Consider the following 9,012-nt stretch of genomic DNA (forward strand, 5'->3'; position numbering starts at 1 on the left):
TCAATTAAGTTATTTTTCTCTCTGACTCCAGCTGCTGCAACCTTCCATTTTATAGTTAAAGTCTACTAATAAAACAGTATGAAGTTAGTTAGTTAGTTAATTAGTCATTACATAAGACTCAAAACCAGTCACAACTCAGCCCTGATCATTTGATTGACTGCAGTGTTCACAGCTCCACCTTTTAGTGTCAGATCTGTGTGTTCGATACCCCAGCAGAAGGGCTACCAAAAATCGATACCATCCACAACTTTTCGCAGTAGAAACAGGAATTAAGCATAGGCTACTGAACCTAACCTGCATGTCTTTGGTCTGTGGGAAGAGAGACTCCCCTTGACACAGGGAGAACATGCAAACTTTACACAAATGGACTAGCCAATGAGTTCAAACCCCAAAACCCAACCCTTGCTGTGAGGCAACAATGCTAACCACTGCACCACCACTATATTTTATTCATTTTAAATACCTCCTGAACCCCAAATCCCCAAACAAAAAAAAAAAAAAAAAATTATCATTGGATTTTCGATTTCCGACGGTTACTAAACACCTCATGGGGGAAAAGAAAAATCATTGGTAACTATGGTTATTTATGGTGGATTTAGTGGTGCATGGTGTAGCCTATTTATGGTGCTCAGGGAGGCTCAAGATTAAATTAATAATTAAATAAATAAAACGAAGTCACACCGAAGCCACGCCCCTTTAGATAAGTAGAGCACAGTCCCCAAACGTCTCTGGTGTTAAACATGTCACCAATAACTTGTACTAACCCACTACTTCTTAAAGTAGCCTAACTCAGACACTGTAGCTGTGGCGTGTTCTGCCAACAGTGTTGAACTTTGTGTGAGACATTTCCTCTGCAGTCGAGACGTGTAGGACCAACGTTAGTCGTCTTCAGGGCAGTTTAACCACCTTAATGCGATATTACTCCGTCGTTAACCTCCAGAGCATGAAGGCGCTAACATTTGGGATGACTCTTGTCCGACAGTAAGTGCATTTGACAGTCATGTTTAGTGTTTATGGTAAATGTCATATGTTTAGCACAGAGGCTCCGAGTGCTGCATGTCGCTCCCATTTATAGAAGGGCACCTATGAGCTAGTTTTATAGGCGAAAATAAATAATATGTCGTCAAATTCATATAGGCCTGTGTGGATAATTAATATACATATGTGGGGAATTGATAGCAAACACGTGAAGCTTCGTTGGAGAGCCCAGCTGTACTTTCAAAGTTGGTTACATGACTGAAGTCTGTGGTTTGCATTCATTTAGCATTAGCTAGTTAGATGCTAACCCCAGCAGGTGTCACTCACTACTGATAGACACAGAGAGACCAGAGAGGTGTTAGCCTCAATTTCCAACATAGCTTAATTTTGTAATAGCATTAGCATACGCAGAACCGTTATTTCAGCCTCTTAGCTAACGGGCAGCTAGCAAGCTTTAAGGGCCCGTGTTAAACTCTCAGTCCTCTTCATGGTACTCTGTAACATTACACTCACCTCTGGTTCAGTGTGTGGACACTGCAGTACCTGATGAGGACCACCAGAGGTCAGCATTAATCAATGAATGAACTTCCCCTATTAAATCACAGTGTTATTATCAGGTGAAACCAAATCTGTCAAATGAAACATGGACATATGGTTCTCAAATTTGGTTTAATATGAAAACAGTTTGAATGTTATGATAATAAACGTATGAGATGTAAATTAAACCCACCTTTTAATATTATAGACTGTTTCTGAGTCACAGACAGAACATTTTATACAATTTATAACACATCTGAGTGTCAGGTAAAGTTATGCAAATAAAACCAGAATCAGTAAGACACTGCAGATGAAAATTAGCCGGCAATAATTTCGATATTTGATTAACTGACTAACTCAGTTACTTTAGACTCGACTAAAACTGGTTCCAGCTTCTCTAGTTCAAGATTTGCTGCTTTTTTTTTGTATTTATTGTAGATTAAATATTGTTTGGTTTTGGACTTTTGGTCAGACAAAAGCAATTTGAAGACTTTAAGTTATTTTGGGTTTTGGGAAATTATGAAAGGCAGCTCAGTGTTTTCTGATTTTTTTCATAGTCTAATATGTTGATCAATCAAATAATTGATACATAAATTGATGTCTAGTTGACAATGTCATAACAACTGTCAGGCAGACAACTTCTAATAAAAAGTTACCATGCCAGAAAATTTGGGCCATCAAGTGCAGTGACTGTAGGTGCGACCATCTGCCTACTGAAATGTGTTTGAGCAAAACAGTTATACAGCAAAGATATCTCCTTATGCATATATGACAATGGGCATGACATCAAATTTCTGAGAGTCAAACAGTAGCTTCTTTACCCAGTCTGTTTATGACATTAGCTTTTGTGCTTCAATATAAAAATTATTTATGTCCTGCAGTGGGGAAACACAGTACAATAAAGAAGGCCTGCTGCAAGGTATGACTGAAGACATCTGCGCCAAAAAAATAATATCACTCAATCTGTCTTTTTTTCCTTGTCTTACCTTCATCTTTCCCTCTTCCTCCACACAGGCCAGGCTATAGATTCACCCTTGTCTGACATCGGGCTGCAGCAGGCTGAGGCTGCAGGCCGTTACCTGAAAGATGTCAAATTCAGCAACGTGTTTGTCAGTGACATGCTGCGGGCCAAACAGGTATGATGCTTTTGTTTTACAGTGGGAGGTAGCGATGAATCTTTACATAAAAATCAATCAAAACCCTACAGGGTGTGTTTATTTTATTGTTTGATTAGAGCTCACATCTGGGGGGAAAAAACAAAAACTTTATAAAACTTCACCTCTTCTATAGAGAGATAATGACAATATGTCACATTGTGTCAGTATGTGATGAGATGATGATGATGATGTGTGTTTTTTCTTCCAGACTGCTGAAGCAATAATGAAACACAACAATAGTTGTTCTGGTCTACAGATGGCGTGTGACCCTTTACTTAAAGAGAAAGTAAGTGACAGTGTGTGATTTTACAGCTTTATAGCAAAGTGTTTTCTCACTTAAACATTTAGTTATTAATGAAAACACTGAGTCATGCAGTTATTGACTTGTTGTTTTTCAGAGCTTTGGGATAGCAGAGGGGCAACGGGTGCGGGAAGTGAAAGAGATGGCCAAGGCAGCCGGTCAGTCATTTCCAATCTTCACTCCTCCAAACGGGGAGACGCAGGAGCAGGTGAGGCTGGGGATGTAGCTGTGATAGAAGGATTGATCTGTTTCTCTGTTATTTCATTATTTATGTGGGTATTATTCATTTCTCTCTCTTGCCTCCTCCCTGTCATTTACCATTTATGTTTGTCTATCTCACTCTTGTCACTGTCTCTTCTTGGAAGAAATTGCTGAAGATGGTACAGCATGGCATACTTTGCACAGGATAGCATTAATACTAGAAGCTTTTATTTATTTACTTACTTTCCTACATACTGATCTCCAAGTTTCGCAGTGTCTTCGCATGTCGCATGAAGTTTGAAAATAAAACGCAGTCAGTGTGTAAATCAGCATCGAATCATCATCAGAAAATCCTGATACGAAATCACTACTCCCCAACACTGCACAGGGGTGTATGAAAACCTTTATATAGTTGTTTTGTAATTTTAAAATGATCTCAAACAAATAGACTTAGAATTGGAAAGACCCTCTTAACCCTTGAGATACTTATGATAGTGAAATTAAATCTTTATCCTCATTTAACTCCAGTTATAGATCCGTCCTGAATGCCCTGGTGCAATACACACATGTGACCACTAGGTGGCAGAAAACGCTAATTTCCTCAGTTAACCAATTTTTCTGAATGGATGTAACATGCTGGCTCAGGGCCTCTTTGCATCCACATGATTGTATATCTTTGGCATCTGCCAGAGCTGTTGGTTTGAATCAGGAGGATCAAAGTACATGCCCTTCCACTGTCAAACAACTGCAGAGTGTTCGTCACTACCCCGATTAAAAAGTCACCACTTAGCTTTGTGTTATTTGTGTTAGAGCCTGCGTGGGAGGACAGCCTGTGTGCGGGGGCGTCGGAAGGAGGGATGTTCTATTTCAAAAATACCTCATCAGGCTTCATCCATTAGATCTTGGCTTGGACGTTAACTCTGGTCCAGCCCAGTACGTGACCAGCACATCATGATGATGATGCAGATATACAAAGATAGATTTGACGCAAGCAGCGAGTGCCCCAATCAGTGTCGACCACAGGCCTCCCTCCCAGCTTTCCTAAACGAGTTACAGGTTGTTGCATCAGGAAGAAACTGAAGTCAGCATGTGTGATGTCGATGGCATTGTGCCAATGTTGTTTTGAATTTAACAACCTTTAACTTTTATCCTTCACAGTCGCAGGCAGTCACATTTCATTGACATGTGCTCTTAGTGTAGTAAGAAAATGTAAGAGAAGCATGACACAGTTTATAACAGGTTTTTGCTCTGTTCAGGTGACGGAGCGGGTCAAAGAGTTTCTGGAGAAAATGCTTCAGCAAATCGGGGCTGAACACTGGCGTGACAGAGGGGAGGATGGAATCTCAGAAGCATCTCCTGTGGAGGGAAAGGCAGACGATGGGGTCAGGGGTGTCCCGGTCCACGCTTTGGTTGTCAGCCACGGGGCCTACATGTGTGTGGCGGTGCGCTTCCTTGTGGAGGAGTTACACTGCTCCTTGCCTCCGGGTTCTGACAAAGCACACTTGTTCTCTTTAAGTCCTAACACAGGTCTGTGTCGGTTTATACTAAACATGCGGAAAGAGGACGACAGGTTCAAATTGTCCGGGATCCGTTGTGTGTTCGCTCACAGAGGGGACCATGTTAAACAGTAGGAGAAACATACAATGTTAAAAAGCTCCACACACTCAACACTGACAGTTTACAGTTGTAAAAGATTTTATTTATAGGTTCTGTATTTATTTTTCATTTGGTGCTCAGTCACCTCACGGCACAGTTTGATCACATATTGAAATGGATGGATCAAATCCTTGTTGTTCAATATTAGCATGTTTTCACAATGGAACTGTGAAACAAAAAAATGTTAGGTCAAGTGTTTAGGTGCTATTTATTATTATATAGTTGTGTGGCTCTCAGCCTTGTCTTGTATCAAGGATCCCTGAATGAATAAAACAGTAGGTTATGGACCCTCACTTGAAAAGATATAACTTAGGGGACCTCCATCTGAAAAGACTTTGGTCATTAGATCCTATGATCAGAATAGTCACTCTTGTGACTCTAACTCACATTGGGCTCGCTTCTATAGTGAATTAAATAGTGATGATAAATTATTCCCCATTTTTCTTGGGACCCCCTAAAATGCTTAAATTAATTGAATTTGAATTGAATCCAGTTTAAATTCGCCAAGATAAATGACTAAATACATCTGCATTATTTTTTTACAGTGGACTCCAACAAAATCTGTTTTACATTCAAGCTCTGAATGCTGGTTCATAAGTTGAGCAATGTCATTTAAACTCAGGTAGATGGTTTGTGTTGCAAGGCAGTGTCATCATCACTTTGTTACTGTCTGGCTGTTCATTACTGTAAATGCAGGCAGCTTTTTGCTCTAATGAGTTCGTGTTTCTATATTTATTCTCCGGAAGTTCAGAGATCCTTTGCAGGAACACGGAGCAGGACTGCAACAGTGTTGACTTTTTTGGAAATCAGTGACTTTGTCATTGTTGGGAATTAACGCTTTGGTCAACAAGGGCAAGTGCATTCAAGAAAGAGTGCATGCATGTTGTGTGTTACTGAAGTATGGATGCACTGTTTCTCTACTTTTCATTCCTCTCTCAGTGTAAAACAAAATCATGTGCTGACTGCTGAGCTGGATTGTATGAAAAAACATTGTGCAGTTTCTATTGCTGTTGTTACTCTGATTCTGTAACTGAAAACACTTTATAATGTAGGAAAACTGTCAGACTTGACCAGGTTAGTCTATTTTTTAAATTAGGCAATGTAGCTGTTAATGTTTCTGTATCATAGTGGGATTTGTGGAAACTTGCCAACAGTGATAAAAGATCCTTTTCAGCCGAAACTCCCTAAAAAAAAACCCTGATATTCAATCTGTGCTGGTTCTCATCTGTTCATATTTGCATTATATACACCCTTGAACTTTACATTTTGATTTACAAACATGTTCTAGCCTAGAATATATCGTTTCAGTAAGTATGCATCTTCATTTGTATCATTATCTACAATATTTGACATGCATTTCATTTGGACCGAGGCAGTATTATTAGGATCAGGATTATTATGCCTATTAGTATTAATAGGATGTGTCCCCCCACATAAATAAACTGGTTGTACTACTGTGGTGTACTGCAGGTCTGCGTGTGATTTCAGCAAGTGGTGTCAGCATACCACAGCAAAAGCCAATGTCCGGCTCACTAAAATGGCCTTCAGTCATCAAAACTTTAAAAACTCGTAGTGATTTTTCATATTTCTCTAAAATGGTCAATTTTACCTGACCCCTCTTGAGGCTTCGGTCGCAGAAGGTGTTGATTAATGTTGAGTAGCCAAGCATGGCGCTGATTTAGACATTATTTGTCCAGGTCTAATATTTGCCAGTTACATAACTAATTGGCTGTGTGGATAATAACAATGTGACTTTTGTGGCCTTTCTTTGGGAAATAATTGGATGGTGAGCTAAAGAGTGAGCGGCAATTATCTGTTGTTCTAGCAGGCTGTGTGCAGGGACCATAATGTCTGTGGCCAGGGACGTTTTAAATGTTAAAGTAATTCTTAAGTGACTCGTTGGTAGCCGTAACTTTGGTAAGGCACCCCAATGAAAATGTGAAACTAAGAGGAGAGGAAAGCATCATTTATTCCCAGTGTTGTACAGACAAATCAGACAGACGATCCACAGAATAGTCACCATTTATTTTTCCACATTAGAAACAACACAACTTGAAATATATAAATAATATAACAGAAGGCTAAGAAGGAAGTCATTTAACACATTTCAATAAATAAATACCTTTTCATCGCTGTGACTACTGGTGTCCGGCACCTGACATTATTTGATCCTGTTTATGTTATGTTATGGCAACAAACAAACAGCAGATGATTTTTTTTTTTTTTGTTTTCATTATGCGCTGGTCTATTTTTGTTACGTTTGTAAACTCCTGTCATGAAGCTTTACTGTATCAACACATCTATGTATAAATATTCATAATTACTTACAGATTACACATGTTCACATATGCAAAACAAACATTGCCACATCTGGCCCGAGGTTTAAAATTTAACTGACAATAGAGGTTAAAGGACAGCAGGACCGACGCTGGACCAAACTTGCTGCATGATTATGTAGAATGTTGCCAAACTTATCCTTCGTCTGCTGTTCAAACAGAGGGTCTGTACAAGCTGCTGTGATGTAACACGGTTTGTGAATACATTACCGAGCGTAATGGTACCGTAAAAACAAATTCTGAACATTTTGATTGAAAGTTTTTATAAAATGCGGTCTCTTTTCTCAGAAGTTGTAAAATCTTGAATGCTTTCCTGTGTAAGAAACAACCCTTGTATGTCATTGTGTGGCTCTCACTCACACTGCAGTCCACAAATGCAGTATCTACTCTGACCAAGCAGTCAAACATGAAGTGAGATTTCAGAACAAACATGAAGACGTGCAGCCCTTCTTTGACATTTCACTCATTAAACCCAAGTTCAGTATCTTAGTCTTGTTCTGCCCGGTCTGCAATATTAGTCTTGACAGGACTGACAGGTCCGTTGGACTGTAAGACCCGCAGGGGGTCGTCACAGGAGGTGATGGTCTCTTTGGACACAGCACCGGCCTGGTCCTGCTCAGGCTGCCCGTGATCTGCGTCCTTGTGATCCGTGGCAGGATGTGAGGGATGTGATTGTGATTGTAATGGATCCGAGGGGTTCACCTCCTCGCTCCTCCTCTGTCTCTTCACCAAGGGACCCAGGAGCCTCTTCACCAGGGCTGAGGCGGGTTCAGGCGGCTCCTGGTGAGCAACTCGCAGCTCAGCTCCCTCCAGTTTGAGCAGCCGGCCCCCACTTGTAGAGTAAAACACATCACGGTGGTTCACCACATCTAACCAAATGCGCTGGAAGAGACAGTCTTCTCTGTTTTTTTGCCTCTGTTCAGTAGAAAAAAAGCAGACAAAAATGTTTAATGTTACTGTTTTACGCATTTCCTGGCGTCACTCAAATGAAGTGCATCTAAAAAAAATACTCACAGAGTTGTACAGCTCTCCGTTTGAGTCCATGCAGAGGAAGCGTTTTCTTCTCAAGTCAAATATAGACACAAAGTTGCCTGAATCTTTTCTTACTGGCAAGATAACTGCAAGAAAACAGGTTTAAACATGCCGTCATTAGTTATGAAAATCTCATATACTGAATATTATGAACAGTTTAAGAAACATGTTTCAACATGAACATGTCTGGCTGCCAGAGATCTTGTTTGTTTGTATAGATGACATGCAAAATATGCACCTAAATTACAACATATATTTGTACATTTATCCATTTCCAGGATTTTATCTTGTGTAGCTATAAAAATATTTATTGCCCATTGTTTTATATTTTAGAAACATTTGGGGACATATATATATGTAAAGCATGCTATTGCCCTTTGAGAAATGAAATGGTGCTGGTGCTAAAAGGCTTTTATTTTGTGAATTAATGAATGAATCTGTAATGAAACAAATGATATCTTTATGGATCTAGGCAGACTTACCCATAAAGTGTCTGTGACTGCCTTTGCTCATTGATCCACTCAGTTCCAAGTAGAAACGTCCCGTTCCAGCAGATGTTTCCACATGTGCCTCCGTGTTGAAGCTGCTCTGCTGATGTTGTAAAAGTTGCTCTGGGTCCCGGAGCCTCGGTGCACAATCCACCGGTACACACACATGTACGGCAATCAGGATGAGCGAGAAGAAAGCCAGGTGCATGATCAATGGGAATGCCGTGCTGTCTTTGCTCCTAACAGCACAAATGTTAAGGTTTGGTGTGTGAGCAGCTACTGGAGGAGGAGAAAGTCCAACAGGTCTATTTAAACAGAGGGTCGAT

At 40.2% G+C, this 9,012-nt stretch overlaps 2 protein-coding genes across 3 annotated transcripts; one reads left to right on the plus strand and one right to left on the minus strand.

The window, feature by feature from the left end:
* Window positions 1–422: 422 nt before the first annotated feature.
* Window positions 423–6,285, plus strand: tigara (TP53 induced glycolysis regulatory phosphatase a). Of its 2 annotated transcripts, XM_033633992.2 has the most exons (7): window positions 423–981; window positions 2,397–2,434; window positions 2,530–2,651; window positions 2,881–2,958; window positions 3,071–3,181; window positions 3,339–3,353; window positions 4,431–6,285. In XM_033633992.2, exons 1-7 carry the CDS (start codon window positions 911–913, stop codon window positions 4,803–4,805), a joined length of 810 nt encoding a protein of 269 aa, XP_033489883.1. In that variant the 5' UTR covers window positions 423–910; the 3' UTR covers window positions 4,806–6,285. The 2 variants fall into 2 exon arrangements, with proteins under 2 accessions (XP_033489883.1, XP_033489884.1); XM_033633993.2 differs by lacking the exon at window positions 3,339–3,353 and having other exon boundaries at window positions 671–981.
* Window positions 6,286–6,836: 551 nt separating this feature from the next.
* LOC117261611 (fibroblast growth factor 23-like) lies at window positions 6,837–8,977 on the minus strand. The gene is made up of 3 exons (XM_033633994.2): window positions 8,681–8,977; window positions 8,181–8,284; window positions 6,837–8,081 (listed from the first exon to the last, which is right to left on the minus strand). The coding sequence occupies exons 1-3, from the start codon at window positions 8,892–8,894 to the stop codon at window positions 7,653–7,655; spliced, it is 747 nt and encodes a 248-aa protein (XP_033489885.2). The 5' UTR covers window positions 8,895–8,977; the 3' UTR covers window positions 6,837–7,652.
* Between the last annotated feature and the right edge of the window lie 35 nt (window positions 8,978–9,012).

Source organism: Epinephelus lanceolatus, chromosome 5 (genome assembly GCF_041903045.1).
Source record: "Epinephelus lanceolatus isolate andai-2023 chromosome 5, ASM4190304v1, whole genome shotgun sequence".
NCBI lineage: Eukaryota > Metazoa > Chordata > Actinopteri > Perciformes > Serranidae > Epinephelus > Epinephelus lanceolatus.

Bases quoted from the DNA above. Each gene is read 5' to 3' on its own strand.
- tigara (XM_033633992.2), top strand. From the start codon at position 911: ATGCGATATTACTCCGTCGTTAACCTCCAGAGCATGAAGGCGCTAACA. The intron at 2,652-2,880 runs GTATGATGCTTT...TTTTTCTTCCAG, and splicing joins ACATGCTGCGGGCCAAACAG to ACTGCTGAAGCAATAATGAA. The intron at 2,959-3,070 runs GTAAGTGACAGT...GTTGTTTTTCAG, and splicing joins ACCCTTTACTTAAAGAGAAA to AGCTTTGGGATAGCAGAGGG.
- LOC117261611 (XM_033633994.2), bottom strand. From the start codon at position 8,894: ATGCACCTGGCTTTCTTCTCGCTCATCCTGATTGCCGTACATGTGTGT. The intron at 8,285-8,680 runs GTAAGTCTGCCT...GTTTTCTTGCAG, and splicing joins CAGTCACAGACACTTTATGG to TTATCTTGCCAGTAAGAAAA. The intron at 8,082-8,180 runs GTGAGTATTTTT...TCTACTGAACAG, and splicing joins ACGGAGAGCTGTACAACTCT to AGGCAAAAAAACAGAGAAGA.